Source organism: Trachurus japonicus, chromosome 3 (assembly GCF_045865225.1).
Source record: "Trachurus japonicus isolate A0001 chromosome 3, Traja_1.0".
Taxonomy (NCBI): domain Eukaryota; kingdom Metazoa; phylum Chordata; class Actinopteri; order Carangiformes; family Carangidae; genus Trachurus; species Trachurus japonicus.
Genome location: NC_140909.1, coordinates 34,155,729 through 34,175,789, shown reverse-complemented (window position 1 = coordinate 34,175,789; position 20,061 = coordinate 34,155,729). Strand labels below are relative to the sequence as shown.

The 20,061-nt window shown below is 42.9% G+C and overlaps 2 protein-coding genes across 2 annotated transcripts in view; both read right to left on the bottom strand.

Moving 5' to 3' along the window:
• The window catches only part of LOC146990267 (uncharacterized), a 206,463-nt gene that overhangs the window by 154,020 nt on the left and 32,382 nt on the right, over positions 1 to 20,061 (bottom strand). The gene's annotated exons all lie outside the window — the stretch shown is intronic.
• LOC146990268 (von Willebrand factor A domain-containing protein 5A-like) lies at positions 154 to 18,370 on the bottom strand. Its single transcript, XM_085772974.1, has 4 exons — positions 18,331 to 18,370; positions 647 to 807; positions 359 to 482; positions 154 to 262 (listed from the first exon to the last, which is right to left on the bottom strand). The coding sequence occupies exons 1-4, from the start codon at positions 18,368 to 18,370 to the stop codon at positions 183 to 185; spliced, it is 405 nt and encodes a 134-aa protein (XP_085629100.1). The 3' UTR covers positions 154 to 182.

Here is a 20,061-nt window from a genome sequence, read left to right as displayed (position 1 = left end):
AAACATTAACATTTGTTTTGTTCAAAGTTTTATTTTTACTTTCTTTGACAAAAATTGACAGAAAACATAATTTGATTCAGGGAAGTATTAAGTGCTATTTTAAAAAGTTGAATTCATTATTGAACTGATATAGAGGTCAATATCCAAGCAAGGTTAAAAAGCAGCCAGGTTTAATGAAAACATCAGAGCCCCAGGACGTCTCTCTGCACCTTGCAACCCAACAGTGCATTTCCAGCTTCCACACACTCTGCCACACACGGTGCTGAAACAAAGATTTACAAATTAATGATAAAATAAGTCAAACAGCTGATTTTAACCAGCACACACTGTTATAACTACTCACTATCATGTTTATTACCGTTCTGAGCACGGAGCCATGATGCAGCCTTCATAGCCAGGAGCTCCCACTCCTCCTTAGCATCCAACTTGAAAGCATGAAGCCAGATCAGAGCCAGAGTGGTGGCCCACACTTCCTGGTTCACCTGGTTCAATCAAATAAAATCACATGAGACAGAGAAGGTGACAGGAAATCAAAGAGAGCAAAGTATATAAAGTATCTCAGAGGGAAAAGTAGCCTGATGTCACTGTTTAATACCAAAACAAGTCCCATTGTAGATGTGTGTCATTAAAGGGTACAGTAACCCACCGATGCAGGTTTTGCCTTGTCCAGCTCCTCACTGGTCTTTCCCAGTGCAGCAGCCAGACCTGGACCCAGCAGCCAGCAGCCGGACGCCATCTGGAGGGAAACCAGCTGCAGCACAGGGTCTCTGACAGGCTGTTTGGGAGCGGTGCCTTCGGTCTCTTCAGCTGAGGAAAAATGGATATAAAAGTGATGAAATTATTCCCATTTTAATAGTGAGGTTGTATCTCTGGTCTGGGCCAATTTGACACAAATATTGGATAAGATAAGATAAAAGCAAGTGCAAAGATTTACACACATACTAATAAAGTCACTGAGAGCTTTGATTCAACTATAATTTGGTTGTTACAGGAGGTTTTTTAAATGTACAAGTTGTCAAGTGGATGAAATGACAGACAAGTGACTCTTAAAATGTACAAATGATAAAATTATATTTCTAGACGCTCAGTCTTTCTAACCTGTATATGCATAAGAAAGAATATGAGACCCAATGCAGCTCCTATAAAGTATTTCACATTAAAACAGAATAATCATCCATAGAAATGTATTTTGTTTCACATTTACATCCAATAACACACAAGTTTGTTCCACTTCCCCCCAGCTTTGTACTTACTGGCCATACGGAGCCAAGAATCACAATCCAGTGAAGCACCTGTTACGATGAAAAAAAGGGTTCGACAAAAAAGCTACAATACAACAGACTTGTGAGCTTTTTACAAAAATTCAAAATGTCTATAGTCATGTTTCAAGAAAAAAGCAACATAATGCATCACAGGAAAAGTCATTTGTTCAGTAGTAACATCAGTTTTCTGACTTCAAAATCCTTCTGCTGACTTACGTATAAGGCTCTTAATGATAAAGCTCCAACCTATCTGAAAGAACTAATCATTCCTTACTGTCCTACCAGAGCACTCCGCTCCCAGAACGCAGGTCTGTTAGTGACTCCCAGTATCTCTAAAAACAGACTGGGAGGTAGAGCCTTCAGTTACCGGGCTCCTTTACTGTGGAACCAGCTCTCTCCATGGGTCAAAGAGGCAGACACTCTAACTACATTTAAGTCTAGACTGAAGACCTTCCTTTATGACAGGGCTTTTAGTTAGGGCTGGTTCAGGTTAGCCTGGCTCTCGCCAGACCCTTGTAGTTCCGCAAAGCTACGCCAGAGGCGCTACGCTCAGCTTCGCACAAGGGTCTGGACTCGAGGCCAATGCAAACTTCTTCCCCGGAGCAAAAAATAATGAACCAATCAGGATCGCCGGGCGGGACTTTCTGAGGTGTGACGTAGCGCTGAAGCGACTGTTTGAGTCAAACAACAATGGCGGCTCGCAGTGAGTGGCTGAAGTAGCACGTCATTCAAGATAACGGACAAGTGGTTTATCCAATCACATACAAGATTTTTTTACAAGGCCCCGCCTTCTGAAATGAATCGCCTATGGAGCAGTCCCAGACCCTTGTGCGGAGCTCAGCGTAGCTTTGCGGAACTACAAGGGTCTGGCGAGAGTCAGGCTAGGTTCAGGTAGCTCTGAACCATTTTATAGCTACACTGCTATAGGCTTAGACTGCTGGGGACACATCTGGTTACACAGAGCCCTCTCCTCTCCTCTCCTCTCCTCTCCTCTCCTCTCCTCTCCTCTCCTCCCCTCCACCCTCCTTCTCTTCTCTTCTCCTCTCCTCTCCTCTCCTCCCCTCCACCCTCCTTCTCCTCTCCTCTCCACTCCTCTCCCCCTCTTCTCCTCTCCTCAGTATATTTTTGAACTGTCATATTCTGTTGTACTTTGTAGTGTCTTGGTCTTGGTGTCTTGCACTCTCTCTGTGTTTCCTTTCCCCTGCTGTTAGACCGGCCTGCCCTCCCTTCCTATGGACCAGTCTGCCACCCAGTCCTCCCATTACAGTAAGCTGGCCAACCCCCCCTACCAGAAGCTGCCTTCATCAACTCTTGTTACAGTTTTTCTCGATTGCTAAGACACATTTCTCGAAAGCTTCTCTCATTTTCTCTAAACTGTGAACACAAACCCCAATTTTCAAGCTACATTCACAAAACCTCAGACTCTTCTTGCAAAACCAAACTTTCCCCTCAAAACAGTTCAATCTGTGCCCAAAACTGAACTGTGTTGTCAAATTAAAAACACTACTGAGCAGTCACTAAACACTACATAGTAAAATAGAAAACACAACGCTCAGCACATGAAGCTGTAAAGGTAAAGGTAAAGGTACTTTATTAGTCACATATACAGCTAGTACAGTGAAATTCTTTCTCTGCATTTAACCCATCCCTGAGGAGCAGTGGGCAGAAATAAATGTTTATAGGCTAAAAGCATGCTGTGCATTTACACTGTAGCACTTCTCTCCTTCCCTTTCTTTCACCCTCCTCCCTCCATCCCCACGTCCATTTCATCCCCTTTTCCTTCCTTCTTCTTTTTTCTTCCCAGTTCATCCCTCTCTTCCTTCACCCTGTCGTCTCTCATCTTCTCCTCTTGCAAAACAAAAAACCTGTGCATTTAGCACTTGTAAATAGTACAGTAAAAAAAAAAAAAGTACAAAAACCAGAAATCCTGTGCATTTTACACATAGCACTTGTACAGTACAAAAACAAACAGAAATCTTGTGCATTTAGCACTTGTATACAGTAAGCCTACGTAAAAATAAAGTACAAAAATATAGAAATGAGAAGTGCATAACTCAGCCACAGCGTAATTTCTCTGTACTGGATCAGGCCACAGGACTTCATCCTGAACTGGCTTACAGTATATGTGCCCTCACATCATTGGACACAAGTGTTATCAATTTTGAGTTGTTGTGTTCAACCGGTGAAACTTGTGCTTTACTTGTGTTTGACTTTTGCCACCTGTGCTCAGCATTATGCAACATAGGTGCATCACGATGAAAATGTGTTGGTAAGTTGTGTCTAAACAGGTGAAAAGTGCTGATGGTTTTGTCAAAAGAGAGACTGATTCAATCAGTGGGTTCAGGCAACTGAGAATTTGGTTCAGACAACAGGGTTTAGTGTTTTAGCAATTGAGAAAGACTGTAACATTTCCATGTTTCCCACATTCTGTGTCATATACTATAAACTGTTTTCTTGTCTGTTACAACATCTATTGCACGCCTGTCCGTCCTGGGTGAGGGATCCCTCCTCTGTTGCTCACCCTGAGGTTTCTCCAATTTTTCCCTGTTTAAAGGGTTTCCTGGCGTTTTACTTAAGTGGATGTGAGGGTCTAAGGGCAGAGGATGTTGTTATGATGCCATGTAAAGCCTAAGAGACAAACTATTTGTAAAAAATGGGCTATACAAATAAATTCCCTTGGTACCTTTTGCAACTAACTTTAGCCTGACTTTACTATAACATGTTCTACCACGCTAATACAATGCAAATGAATGCGAAGCTGTGCTTTTCTGTGAAAGCTGCAGCTTTAACTCATGTGGTGCTGTAATTTGTCTTTGTGTTATTAGAAAAATGCTATATTGTTGGTGGTGAAATTTGTGATTTGTGACTTCAGGCAAGGAGAAAATGAACGCCATTACTGTAAAGGTCTATGACACTGATGGGGTGGTCCACCGATTTCTGGACATGGGAGTAACCGAAGGAGAGCATTGTGGCACTGCAGCAGCCATTTTTGGCAAGATAGACTCAGTGATGAGCAGGAACTCCATACTGTGGACTAATTACGTTTCCCTTTCTGTGGATAACGCCAGTGTGAATGTGGGGGACATGAACTCCATAAAAACAAGAGTATTGGAAAAGAACCCCTCCTTGTTCACGTTGGGCTGCCCATGCCACATAGCGCCACATAATGCATCTGCCACTGTAGGGCTGGGGCGACGTGCCGCCATTACTGAGAAGTTGTGTGAAAAGGTGAAAACAAGATGTCTAAATGTCCCTCGCATGTCAACTGCGCTGTGGTCGGTTGCCAAAATCCACACTATAATGTTTTCATTGGCCCTGCATCGGCGGACCAAACCACCAGGGACCAGTGGATTCATTTCATCTACGACAACAACGTTCCTGTCACCCTCCCTGCCGCTCTTCATAAACATTTTACTACAGACTGTTTCGCAAATGTGGGTCAATAATAAGCAAAGATGGCTCCAACCCTGCGTTTGAAAAGGGGACGATTCCAACTGTAAGGGACGCACCTGCAGTGCAATCGGTAACTGTGCGTTCACACCAAAAGCTTCGAAGAGCGTCAAAAGCGCCGGCGGCGCGTTTTGGTGGCGAGAGCGTCTAGAGAAAGTTGAAATCTCCTGAACTTTATGCTAATGAGCTATGATGTGCAGAAGCGGCAACCAATCAGAGCGTAGGTGTCCCCCACACAACAACTCTGAACTTTCGAGCAGCCATGGAGGACAAGCTTATTACAACTGTCGCGGGTTTCCTGGTTCTTAATGATTGTTCTTTGTTTGTATATAGGGATACACTTAAAAAAAAACGATGCATGGATCAAAGTGGCTGACATCATTGGTGTTCCTGGTGAGTTTGTGAGTGAGTGAATACGTGAAGGAAAAATGATATGCTAAACTACAATAGAATGCTCCGAGCCATCCAGAATAATTTTACCATTAAATTTAAATGAGTTGATGCGTTGTCCATTTCATTTCTCTGTGTGAGTTGCGTGAAATAGGTTTAACGCTGTATAGTTAATTGTAGTTTATAAGTCGTGCCATGGCTGGGCAAAGTCAGGCTGCCCAGAGCCCAAGCCCAAGACCCTCATCAGCTGCAGGCCAGGGAGGTCAGCCTAGGAGGAAGAGGCCAAACAAAGGAGAATTTGAAGAAAGACTGTTCACAGCTTTAGAGGCTGTCTCCAGCCCACCTCCAGAGGACAGTGACAGTCTCTTTATTAGAAGTTTGCTGGTGGATTTTCAGTCGTTGTCATTAAGCACAAGACAGGACTTAAAATTTGAGATTCACCGCCTAGTATATGAGGCAAAAAGTCTGGGTTGACAACACTGTGAGGGGGTGTTCGTAAGATTATTTCCCTCACAGTGTTGTCAGCTGTACCCTGTGTACTCTCCCACAGATTTATACACACACACACACACCTGTTCAAGAAGCACTTATTATTGTTCTGTTTAATTTAAACTTTATCAATTCTATTGTTAAATCAAGGAATAGATAATATTAATGCCCAATGTTTTCTGAAATAATTTTGAGGACAAAACATTCACTTTGAGACTTGATTCAGTCATATGTGATAAACCTGTTAAGAACACTAAATCATTTAATGGATATCATGAGTGTGATAAATGTACTCAGAATTGTGTGTTCATAAATCCTCTTTTAGGTAGTAGTTGTAGAACAGATGATGCATTTTCAAGCAGAGCTGATGAAGATCACCATAATGGTCCCCATCCCTTTACAGGTGTCAGTATTGATAGCTTTCAGTGACGTCACTTCCCAGGGCCCTGGCGGTCAAAAGCAACATTCCAAAATGGCCCCGCAACGGACTTTCTATGGACAAACAACCGAGTAATGACTTAAATCATCTGCCAGCAGCTGAGAAAGAAAGAAATAAAAACAACTTTGAAGTTTTGGGCACTTGTGACCCATATTCAACACCAGCTGCTGTATACGAGCTGTTTAAAATGACCAGTTCCCTGCCTAAGCTCGAGTTGGGCGATGTTTACATTTACCTGGTGGAGAATCCATCATCCTCCACCGCTTGTAACCAATATTTCCGGTGTTATGGTTCAACTGGTTTCTGATTAGTAGTTGTAGTTTTTTGATCTTAAGATAATGTTTCTGAACTCATTGAAGTGGTAGAAATGTACCTGTAACTTTCCTGTGTGGGAACACCGTCCTGGTACCGCAGCTCCGCTGAGCTCCACAGTCTGAGCTCCAGCCCACTGAGCCCAGGCTCCCTGCTCCTCTCACCCACAAACCAGCCCTGTGTTGGGCTGCACGGTGACCAGCTTCCCCCCCCTTCCGCCCGGACCTTTGCACCGGGGGGAAGGACGGCAACGATGACGGCGGTCCGATAGCAGTGGGACCGGCGGCGGCAGCGGCGATGGTAACCCGACGGGACCGTCCGCCACCGGACACGGCAACAGCACCGCCCGCGGCGGCAGCGACACGGTAACGGGGGTCGGGACCGACCGCGGCGCGGCGAGGACGATGTTGTTTAGCGTATTTTCAGAGTGTTTTCCATTAGTTCGTAACTTTAACATGACAGGCTTTGTCATACTGTGCAGTGTTGTGCAGAGTGTAGTGTGGCGCTGACTGTCCGTAGATTGGCGGAACAGGTTCACTCACAGAAGCATATTGGCTGCATGTAACATGTGAACTGCGGCTTGATTTGTGAATTTGTGACAAATCTGCGGACGGAAGTGCAGCACAGCTGTTGTTCGGTACGGTAACCAGTTAAATCAGACACCAGTTGGGCCATAACACCGGTATTTTTGAAGCAGCAGGGAGCAGTGTGTGTTTTTCTGCCTTGTCCTAACCAGCGGACAGCGGGGAAGTGGATTGTTTTGACCGCCGGGGGGGCGTTCCATACGGGCTGTGACGTCACATGAAAGCTATCAATTGGAATGGACTCCCAGTTCCCCGCAGAATATATGCACCTTGTGTGTTTAGGTGTAGTTAGACGTCTGATAAATTTCTGGCTCAAAGGACCTCGTAAATTGCATTTACCTTCTCAACTTATCTCAGATAATCTCATGAACATGAGAGCACATACTCCTGTTGAGTTTTCTCGTAAACCACGGTCACTTAAAGAGATTGACAGGTGGAAGGCAATCGAATTAAGGCAATTTTTGCTTTATACAGGACCTGCAGTGTTGTGTGGTGTTTTGGATTTGGTGACTTATTACAACTTCCTACTGCTTTCCACTGCCATTGCCATATTGGTGAGCCCTAAACTGGTAACTGGAACTCAGAGCCATTATGCAAACAGCCTATTACATGCGTTTGTCAGTCAATATGGTGATTTGTATGGTAAAGACCTCATTGTGCATGTTATCTCATCTAGCACAGGATGCTAAAAGGTTTGGCTGACTGGACTCAATTTCATCCTTTCCATTTGAAAATGATTTAGGTAAACTCAAAAAGTTTGTTCGCAAACCCTCAAATCCTCTTTCTCAGATGATTCGCATATTATCTGAAGAACCATCATTTGATGATGAGCCAGTAAATATACCAAATCTACAAAAGGAACATTCTCGAGGCCCCGTCTCCATTCGCCCTGTGGTTATCAGACAATATGGTGCGATGAAAACAGAGAAATTCACTGTAAAGACAGAGGCAAACAATAATACCTTTAAAAAAAATTAAATAAAATTAGGGTAAAGGTTTTCCACAATATGCATTCACAGCCATGAAAAGCCAAGTTTTATAATGTCACATGACAGCTCAGAGAAGACAGAAAATATACAGCAAGTTACAGAGCGCAGCGGTGTCCTTAATTTAAAATAAATAAATAAATAAAAAAGCAGAGCTGTCCTTGCAGATGATTGAAGTGACCGTGCAAGTTTTGTTTTTTGTCTGGCCTTAGCATGGCATGATTTTTAATTGATTATATTCCCATCCCTACCCTCTTTTCCATGAGACTTTTCTCCTGCAACGTGTCAAAAAAGATCAACTGGAAGGGCGTCAATGGAAAAAAAGCTTTCCAGAAAATGGGAGGCAGAAGTATTCTCCTACGTAAGTAAGCTGAATAATTAAAAATAAAAAAATTGAAAATTTTTAAATGTCACAAAATAATGTGAGGTCCTGTTATATCAGCAATTTTCCACTTGTTAAGAAAGGCACAAAAATGTCTCTTTAAAAATGGCGGTTAAACAACTGTTTTAAAATGTCATTAAAACAGTCCAGTCTTTGAATAAAAAGGGGAGGGTGGCAACTCAAGTCCAGGGCCTTAGGATGGGGGAAGGGGATCCTGGCCGCCGGCTGCTCCGCTCCGGCCCTGCGGTGGCGTACTGCTGGGGTGGGGCACAGCCTCAGGCGTTCAACAAGGACAGCTCACGCACTCAACACGTTCGCCTCAGCTCACTTCCTTTACTTATCACTTTGTGCATGTTGTATCAAGTTTCTTGCTGTCAGCCCAGCCACGGCGTTCCTCTGTGGACTCACTTCTTTTGGACCACCGCGCCGCCCCGACTCGCCCTCTCCACGGTGTAACTCGCGGAAAGCACCGACGATTGGTCCAATTTGCGGAAAAGTTGCGGTGATTGTACAAAATTGCAAGATCGCACAAAATTCACGGGGATTAGTTGAATTTGCGGTAATTGTTGCGATCGCGACATCGCAAATTCCTGGGAGGGACAAATATAGCTTTGCTGCCACTACTAATAATTTACAAGTTTCAAGTTGCTTTGGTTAAATTAATGTTTAACTTTTAAATAAAATGTATATGTTCTCTTTTTCAGATGATGTTCGCCAGGGCCTTGTGGGTTGAGGAGGGCAAGGAAATGGAGGGCACGGTGCCATTGAACAGGATTGTGAATAAGACCATAACGATGGCCATGTCACAAACAAAAAGACGCTTTCAAAAGGAAGAGGAACCCCGAGAGAGACTGGTGGTCATTCCCACTAGTCAGAATTAAAATCACTTCAGGTATATTTTTATTAATAAGTTGTGTCTCCTTAACAGTCGTACCAGAGGTATGTGGTTGAAATTATGTTTTACAGTTGAATTGTATGCATGTTTTAGCTAATTTACAAGAATGCGAGGGATATAATTTCACTAGCCAGCAGGAGGAAGAAGATGACGAGGTTGTCACCAGCAAAAAAAGGAATGTGGCAAAGAAGAAATTTGACGATGGGCTCCTACAGTATTTGTGTGCAGATAAATGTTAAAATGTAGCAGTTTACCTCAGTCTATATCTCATTTTGTCAGAAAGGTTTCAGAAGCCTGTTTTTCGATACTCTTTTATGCTGTCCAGGCTTTTTTTTTTTAGGAGGGCAACAAGCCAGAAGCAGGAGAAGGAACAGGAGGAGCACTGTCAGAGCCCTGCAAAATTACCTCCAGTCACTGTTCCCTCTAAAGTGTTTTACTGTGCAATTGCACACTGTTCCCCACCTCTTTGCTCAGAAGACAAAAAAGTTGCACACTCTGTAGTGCAACTACGATTTAAGTTTTTGCTTGAGAATTATTATTACTGTTCATATCAAGAATGCGTCAGTGCCAAGAGTTGATGACACCAACTTGATGTTAGTTATTTTTTGACATAATTGTTCATATGGCAATAAATGCAAAATCTATTTTGCGAAAACAATATAGTATTTTGTTATCATTAACTGTAACTGACCTAGATATGGAGTAGCCTAGGTAATGTTGTCAAAATAATCTGTTATTAATCATTATAGTAATAGCCAATTGTATTGATATTTGGAGTTGGAGAGGTGAGGCCATAGCACCAGCATGTGGGCGTACTGTGTACGCTTAAGCTGTCGCTCACAGTCGCTCAAGCAGGTCATCAGGGGAGTTGAATTTCTGCCTAGGAGTTTTGAAAATTAGAGGGAACATTGCCTCCAGCGGGCTACTAATGTGCATGTTTCTGCTCAAACTGTCAGAAACAGACTCCACAAGGGTGGTATGAGGGCCTGACGTCCAGAAGTGAGGCCTGTTCTTACAGCCCGACACCGTGCAGGGCGACTGGCATTTGCCAGAGAACACCAATATTGGCAGATTCGCCAATGGCGCCCTGAGAGCAGGTTCACACCAGGGCAGTTGCTAGGAATTTTGGGCCCCCTGAAAAAATATCGGTGTGGGCCCCTCTACTGTATTCATTGCCACCTTTGATTTTCTTGTTTTTCAGTGTTCTTGATGGTGTCTGGTGTAATGCACCCAATTAGTTTCCTTTTTTTTTTTACGATTAACGACTTAACAAGTCAGAGTATTATTATGTAAATTATGTATTATAAGTTGTCTATTCTATTACACCTCTGATTGAAAATACATTTTCAATTAACCCCTCAACAAATAGGTAGTAGGTATTTTATTGTATTTAACAATCAAGCACTGATATGCAAAAAAACAAAGTGCCCTGGCTCAAGAAGTCTACAGGTTTAAAGTTTAAATTGGCTTGTTTGTTCACTGTAAGTCTCATCAGAAAGCCCAACGCCGGGCCTTTTTGTTAGCAAATTCACTGATGAGGTCTTTGAAGTCCAATTGTCGACTTAGTTGGCTTTCAATAGAAAGTCTTGCAAGGCTGTTTAGCCTCTCTTGGCTTGTTGTAGACCTGAGATAGTTCTTCACTAGTTTCAGTTTGCTAAACGCCCTTTCTCCACCTGCAACAGTCACAGGTAATGTACAGAAGATTCGGATGGCAACACATACTTCACCAAAAGTGCTCTGAAGCTGAAGTTTATAAATTGAGTTCAGCAGCTGAAGGGGAGAGTGGCAGTCTGAAAATGTGGCACTATAAACAGACCTCAAATGTTGCACTACACTTTCAAAATTAGCACTAAGATCCTGTTGGTATTTGCCTGTTAATGAATGGCAAACTGATTTAACCTGATCATCTTTGAAATCCTTGATTTTCAGTATTGCAGCAAATTCCTCACAGATATTAGCAATGGATTGAAAGCGGGTGTCCAAGGCACAGATGATGTTATCTAAAGCCACATAAAAAACACTCATCCAGTTCAGTGTGTCCCGTGCGCGCGATCGGACTGTCCGGGGGCTTTACATTGTTTTAACATTAAAAAAAACATCATTCTGAAGGTGTGGCGGCTTTTATTTTGCCGTGGCGGTGCGCCACGATCAATTACATGTAGAGGAAACCCTGCACTCAAAATAAAATGTTAGTTATAAACTAACATTTTATGACTGACTGCACGTTATCGGGCGTCGCCAGAAATTTGTGATGTCAAAAGGGGGTCACGAGACAAAAAAGGCGGGAACCACTGGGTTAGGGTAAAGGCCCTTTCACACCGGAGACGTATTTTTTGTGCGAAAAATTTGCGCGTTAATATTTTTTTTCGAACCCCAGTTTTCATCACGGGTCCTTTCACACCGACCGCGAATGTGTCGCGGTGAAAATGCAACATAATTTTTTTCCGCAGAGAAGTCGATTTTTCTGAGCTTTTGCCTGGCGAATAAACGCATCAACCAATCATGTAGCGTGATAAGGAGGTACGTCAGAACAGACATGACAGCTGTTTCCCATAACAAACGTGGTGGCACAGTCTCGGGCCCACCACAGTCTCATCCATGCAGTCTCTCACAGGAAAAAAATAAGACGTTTTTTTTTTTTAAAAACAGCGTTTCACCGTCTTTGCTCTCATCTCTGCCAGTCAGCCCCTCCAACTGCCGTCTCTCTGGCGTACGGTCGCACCGCACGTACACATGCACACGTGCTTGGCTGCTAATGTAAACAATGTACAGTAAATAACCTGTGTCTCAGAGGAGGAGGAGGAGGAGGAGGAGGGGGTAAGTGGAAAGAGGAAAGGAGGAGGAGAAATAGCAATAGTGTGTTCATACTGTCAGGACAGTGATCAGATATTGATCAGTGATCAGACAGTGAGCTGCTGTGCTGAGTAAAGTTGGTAACAAGACGACAGTGGCATAGTGAATACGTGAGGGATAATTAACAGATTGAAGACATGACGTGGAGGCGAAGAACCACCCGTCGCAAAGCAAAACTTTAAAATAATTGTCGCATCTGTCGCATATTCGTGTCGCCGCCAGTGTGAATGGTTTTGATGCGAAATATTAGCCGCCAAATATTTCGCAATTTTGCGTCGTTTATTCATTACGTCCGCGGTGTGAAAGGGCCTTAAGGGTTAGAATGACTGCAGTTATTTTAATTTCTAGAGCTGTAACTGCAATACCGTAATGCCATGAAACCGTGATATTTTTGCTCAAGGTTATCATACCGTCAGAATCTCATAGTGGCCCATGCCTATTCAATGGTATGACTTCCACTTAAGCCTAGAACACTAACGTTAAAAATAGTAACATCATCACTAACGCCGGGTATTTTTTACCCGATATAATATACCCATAAAAAAAAATTCTCATCAAAGTATATTAAAATACAACAATACATGGCAAATTGAAGTACACTTCCTTAATTTTCCACTATACAATGTTTCACAAAATGAAAAAAACGTATCATGGTGACCCTATAAAAAATGTCCAAAATTTGTGGGGTTTTTTGTTTTTTTTAACAAAAACTTCCTTAAAAAAAAACTAATGGAGCTGGGACTTTGTCCTTCAGACCACCCATTTGTGGGACATCTGAGCCTTATTTGGTGGAGTTAAAAGAAAAAAGAAAAATTTTCAGCATCACCAGAAATGGTTGCCAGATTTAGATACATAAACACTAACGTCGGGTGAAATCCACCCGAATATGTGCCTGCTGAAAAAACTAGGGATGGGAGCAGGGTAACATGCCGACCTTCAATGATGTCATTGAGCAGTATGAAGCTACCCAGGGACCCATGAAACTCAGACAACAGCAACATAATGAAAATTATGAAACAATAATTTCATGGGTGAATATCACCCGACGTTAGTGTTCTAGGGTTAAGCAAAATGCCCCTAGCCATGACAACCATAGCCTGTTTGGCTGCATCTCCTGAAGGAGATACGCCATCATTGGCATCATTTCTCTTCGTCATAGTCGAATTGCCTCTCGATTGCCATCTCATCAAGGACTATTGTGCACATCCTCTCCACAGGGGACATGGTGATCACGATGACTGCCATTTGGGAGATAATTCCCTGCAGGAAGCCAGGCTGTGGGAACAAGAAAGTTGAATAATCAAATTATATTAAATCTTGAAAACGTTAAATTGGGTGAAGTTGACTGGTCTAATAGCATAAATTGGTATTTACATAGAAAAATCCCACTCGTCCAGTGACCTAACACCTGGGAAGAGCAATGAGCATGTTGCCTTCAGTTGATGGCATGCCTTTGGGCTGATGTACAATATCTGGAGGCCAGTCAAATCCTCTTCCTCTGACCTTTTTCCCTGCCGCTGACAGCTGTGCCTTTATGAAATTACGGCAGCCCTCAGGACACCTCTGGAGCATCTGTGCCATAATTTCATTAGGACTACGGAAGAACAAGTACATGTTAATATTCAAGATGAAGTGATTCATTAGGGGTTTATAATTCCAAAGGCAGTATTATTGTCCTTTTGACTGTTTTTATTTCTGACTGCACTGTAAACTGCACTCTTAACACGTGCAAATTCTTCTTCTTTTTTCAGAACACCCCACCCCAAGATTATAAACTATATACAAACTATATACAAACAATATAAAACAATGTACACAAACACAAAAACATTATTGTTGCAGTCCCAGGAATGAGCGTGGCTCCCATGTGGGCTTCCATGTTCGTTTGCATGTCCCACATGGTTGCCATTCAATCAGGACCTTTTTCTCTGTTTGTGCCTTTCCAACCGTGCTAGTGTTGCCTCTAGTAGTTTAATTCTCTGTAATAAGAAAAAAAGGCATCCTTTATGTGTGTCTGTGATAATGCCATATTCACAATCTTGAAAATGAACAAGTTCAGAACATCACCTTGTCCTTTTGTTCAAGACTGCTCAGTGGAATGGTCACCTGAGGCTGAGCCTGTTCGTCTGTGCCTCCATTTGATTTATTGTCTGTCCCTGCTGCACCCTCCTCTGTCCTTTCCTCTGTCTCAAATGGTGTCTCCTCTGTCCTTTCCTCTATCTTTTCTGGTGACTCCTCTGTGCCTTTTTCCGTCCCTCCCTGTGTGTTTATATTCCTCTCTTCTTCATGCTCCTCAGTTTGCCGCTGCTCAGCTTTTGAGAATTCAATCAATTAGCATCAAATAATGTTAATTTAATGTAATGTATGTAAATGTAATTTCATAGTCTTGTCTTATTTATTTGTATGTTGGTCTTGCCCTCTGTTTTCATTGTTGTTACCTTTACTTTCTTTATGCCTTTTTAGAGGTGGAGAGGAAAGCGTTGGCGCGTTCTTACAATCCACCAATGTAGGGATGGCATTGCTGCTAAGTGCCACCTTTCCATTGCGCTGTCAAGCACGCACGACACAATGCATCAATAATTGTATTTAATGTATTGTATTTATTTGAAATAGTCATTTCCTTCCAAATGCACAACTCACTTTTTCAAGGAAGCAGTCCTCAAAATGCTGTTCACATACAACTTATCCCCCTTGCATCAACGCCTCATGTGACATTGTCAGTCTGAGGTCACTGCGTCTCATATTTTTGAGCCATTTCTTTCTCCTGAAATTGAAAACTGGATTAGAATAATAATTTCATGTGTTAATTTATTGTATGCAACACAATACTCTTAACAGTCAATAAATGAACAATAATGATAATTTAGGCTAGTGGCTACAATGAACATATCATTTTGAATAAGTTATTATAATTAATATTAAATGAACAAGAAAACACCTCAAACTGGATTCAAACAAGAAAAAAACAATTCATTGACAAATAAACTTCACCTAAATAAATAGAGGTTGAAAAGGGCAAAAAGTACTTAACACTGGTGCTGTGTCTCAAATCGCGCACTTCTCTAAGTGCACTGCTTTACAGTACACTGCAATTCCGTGCACTTAGTTGCACAGTGCGCAAATTTCGACAAGCTAGTACCGTCTCAAATCAAACACTGCCGCGGAAATGACTCGACAGCTTCTTCTTCTACTACTTTTTAACGCTGATTGCAACCGGCCGTTAGAACCTTATCGCCGCGCTTTTCGCCAATCGAAAGACACATGATCATCTTTCTATAAGCACTGATATGGAGGAGCTGTAATCACATTAGGTTAACTGTGTGTGTGTGTGTGTGTGTGTGTGTGTGTGTGTAATCACATGAAGTTACCTGTGTGTGTTAGAGTGTGGGAGAGGAGTGCACGCTTCCGCGTACATTTGTATGTTACCTGTGTGTTTTGATGTGTGTGTGTGTGTGTGTGTGTGTGTGTGTGTGTGTGTGTGTGTGTGTGTGTGTGTGTGTGTGTGTCTGTAACTGTAATCACATGAAGCTGGCTCTAGAGTCTGTGTGTGTGTGTGTGACTGACTTGTCACATAGTTAGTTAGTAGCTGCATCCTGTGTCAGTCTGATTTAGCTGTGTCTGTGTTTATAAACATTTAAACGAGCGCCAGGTGGATTGTTTATGAAGTTAACAAGCTCTGGCCTGAGGATCAAAGAGGTTACCACGGCGATAGAGGCCCCCAGACTGAGACAGACAGAAAGAGCGATTTTCTGCTTCTGCACCGGTCTCACATTTAGGCTTACTGTGACAAAACGGTAGCTCCTATCAGAACAAAACACAGATCACTTTGCTCTAAGGACTTCATGAAAAATGTGGTACGATTTGGTGTTTCTACAGTAAATATTTTGGAGACGCTGGCAGTTTTAAAACATCGGTCCGTTCTGCTTCTCTCAGAAAATATTTGTATTGGGGTCAATGAGGAGCAGAGACAGACGTGGCCGCACTCAGAGGCTGATAATTCAAATTCTGTAAGTCTCTCTGATAGTTTGAGCACATGATATGAAAGATAACAAGTTTTTCTTACAAATTCTGAAAAAATTATGTGTGTAGAGTGTAAATTGTGGCCGGGCCGAGTGTGGAAAGAGAAAAAATCTGGAGTTTTTCTGGCCTCTCTCCCACTCTAACCGATGATGTCACGCGCTCTGACACGAACATTCCGTGCAATACACACCCATTATAATCTCATAATTTCTCCAAAAATGATCATGGTCATTGATCAGGGATTGATCAAAAACTATATGACCTATCAAAACGTGGAGTAATACAACAATACACAAGACTTGTGTCTACTGTTTAAAGTTTAAATGGAGTCTCTAGGTGAAAGTATGCCTGAGCAGTAGACGTTTGTTAAACTCCAATGATTGGTCTTTTTCGCTCTTTTTTTTTCGCCCGTCCCATAGACCATTCCTATGTTTGTAAACAATGATGACGTATGTTGTGGGCGGGGCTTCACTGGTGGCAGAATGTGACAGCTGATCTGGTGTCAACAGTGGAAAGCCGGCCGGCATCGAGAGGAAGATGGATCATACCGAGGCCTTCTCTGATTATTTTAATAATTTGTCAACAGAGAACAGGTTGTCATACCTGAGCAAATTAACCATTAGCAACGGGGTGCGGTTTTCCTGGGGAACTGCCCATTGGTCCGACCTCCCATTGGTTCGACCTCCCGTTACTCCGAAAAAATACCCACTGGTCCGACCTCCCATTGGTTCGACCTCCCGTTACTCCGACAAAATCAACCACAAGTCGGACCAATAGGAGGTCGAACCAATGGGTGGTCCCGTTAGTTCGAACTGTCATCGCTACTTTGTGACAAGCTCTTCCGTTGATAGGAGCATGTAGCTCTCTCTCTCTCTCTCTCTCTCTCTCTCTCTCTCTCTCTGTCTCTCTCTCTCTCTCTCTCTACGCACATCACACACATACACGCGCGGCCCAGAATATCACCATATTCAGTCAGAGAGCCAGCCAGATCATGTCAGATCGCGTACAACCATCATAAATGCTGATCAAGATGTGTAAACTGATAATCAAAGCCCCCCTCTCAGAGTACAGAGTAAAAGAAATACACTTTTTTCTCTCTCCCCCCCTCTGCTCGAGCACGGCTGAACCTGGCCAGCTTGAGCTCACTTCACGGGCGCGAGCCTGCTGCAGCCACCGCTGCTGCTGACAGCAGACTGAGAGAGAGAGAGAAAAAAAGTAAATTTCGCTTTGGTTAGGTTCAGGCAATGAAGAAAGGAGTTGGTTAAGTTTAGTAAAAAGACCAGGTAGAGGCTAGACAGGCTGGAAGCATAATGAGCCTTATATGTTATTAATATGAAGTGCTTGTTTTGCAGTTAATTATGCACATGATCCGTTTGATCCCAGAAAGGAAAAAAGGATCAATGCGCAGCCTCTGTTTCCTTTCTGATTGCGTCCGTCTGTCTGTTCGGAGTGGGAGAGAGAGACAGAGAACCCAATCCACCTGTCTGTAATGTAAGTTTGATTTGATATGCGTGTCAAGGTTTACTTATGGACACTAATGAGCGCGCAGCAGTGCGTAAAAGTCGTGCGTAATGACAGCTCCTCGTTGGTAAAACACAATAAACTGCACCTCTTCTTCCACGTGTGTCTTATTGACAAGTGGAGCCTATGAATAATTATATAAATGCACAGTGAACGGTAAGAATGGAGAGTTTGACTAATAACTAGTCCAGTTCGAACTAATGAGGACCTCCCATTAGTTCGAACTCTCATTACTCCGATTGTCGGACCAATGGGAGTTCGAACCAATGGGAGGTCGAACTAATGGGAGGTCGGACTAATGGGAGGTCGGACCAGTGCCATGGACCCGTTTCCTGACCCTTACTCTCTGTCCGGTCCCTGGTCTGATCCAACTAAATGGCCAAAGGTCCAGTGGCCGGACATCTTTCTGTATCTTGTGGAAAAGCCCAGCGTCTACACTCAGGAGAAACTGAAGGCCTACAATTTTGTTCTTTGTGGCCATGTCCAGGACATTGAATATTTCGATTTGTCTGATGGTTTTTGTGTGTTACGGACCGACGTACTGCCGAGCCAGCGACAGGGACACAAAACGCTGCTGTATAAGACGTGGGCGATCATCAACAAGTCCACCAGCTATATACTGACAGCAAACTGTACTTGTATGGCTGGGTAAGTATTGTTTAATGTATATGAACAGTTTATTTAACGGATCCATGTCTATTATTTCTGTATAACAGTCAGATCGTTGTTAGGCTATGTATTACTGACCGTTGCTAGGGACGCCGCTCTGATCGGCCAGGCTACTCATGACCCAAGTGTGTGTAAAAATTATGAATGAATGTCATATAGGGGTGTGAACGTGTACACGTGTAAACGTTTACACGTGATGTAACAGTAAACGTTTAATATAAATCCCTAAATCCCATGCAATTTTTTATCTACATATTTTTATACCGTAGCCTACATTGACCAGAATATAAGACGTATGTCTTTTCCGTCGAAAAAAGTCTGAAAGTCTTATATTCGGGGTCTATATGCAAATCAGCGGGTGACACCCATAGACTGTAAAGGTGACACCAAACAACATCTGCCCAAGCAAGTCAGAGCTTCTCTCACACTCACGTCTGTGACCTGGAGAGATGCACCGCATCTGAGAGGAAGACTGCGCGTGTTGCCAGCTCAACTCTACTCGACTCGGTTTAGGTCCGAGTTTAAATCTCGGCTGAGTTCTTCATAGTGAACATATTTTAGTACATGTTCACATCCCTAGTGAATATTATCTAGATTGATGTTTTGTTTTTTTTACATTAAATTCACCCTCTAATGTGGGCTCATCATCACAGGTTAGGGTCGTGCTGCAGCCATGCAGCTGCGCTGCTTTTTAAAGTTGAGCTGTATGTCAGGATGGGAAGGACAGAGACAGCAAGCACATCAGGAGCCTGCATGTGGAAAGACATGTCCAGGAGAGAGGTCAAGCCAGCACCCCTGAGTCAGATCAATTTCAGAAAGCCAAAGAGAACAGACAGTCAGCTGAAAGATCTACCTGAGAGAAGTGGCAAGCTTAATTTGAAAGGCATGGACATCAGTTTATTTCAGTCTTATCAAGTTCATTTTCAGTCATGTTTATCCTAATGAATATGTTCAGCTATTATTTTTTCTATATAAGGTCATTTTTCTGGACACAAAGTGGTTGATGAGGAGAGTACTTAAATGTGTTGTTCTAAACTGAAACATTTGAGACAAAACTTACAGGTTTAACTATATTGAGACTAATAACCATCTTTTGTTACATTATAGAGCTGACTGATGATGACATAAGGGAGCTGAGGGACCTTGCACCTAATGCTGCAGTTCTCACCAGTATGGACCTGAGTGACACAGACTCTGCATCTGAATCAGACTCAGAGACAAACATCCCAGAGCCCCTTATATCTGTTTATGACAAACAGTTAAGGGGCCTCCCACGACATGCTCTGCAGGGTAAGTGTTTTGAGATGTTTCAGAAACTGAGAAAGAAGCTCACGGCAGACCAATGCGAGACCCTGGAGATGACCACCAGGGAGCAATCAAAATGCAGAGCCTGGCACAAACACAGAGAGGGCAGAATAACAGGCACATCCTTCCACCGTTTGTGCACAGCTGGAGAGCCTACAGATAGTTACACTCAAAATATTATGAAGTACAATCAACATGATTTACAAGCACCAGCCATACTCTGGGGGAGGGACATGGAGGACAGAGCAAGGAAATATTACACAGACGAAATGAAGAAACATCACACACATTTCTTTGCCAGACTCTCTGGTCTTGTTGTTCGCCCAGACCACTTATATCTAGGTGCATCGCCTGATGGAGTTGTGAACTGTGAATGTTGTGGGAGGGGAACCCTGGAGATTAAGTGCCCATATAAATACAGAGAGGGACTAACTGGATGCAGCGAAGACTCACAGTTCTGCCTGGACACAAATGGAAAGCTGAAGAGGAACCATCCGTACTATT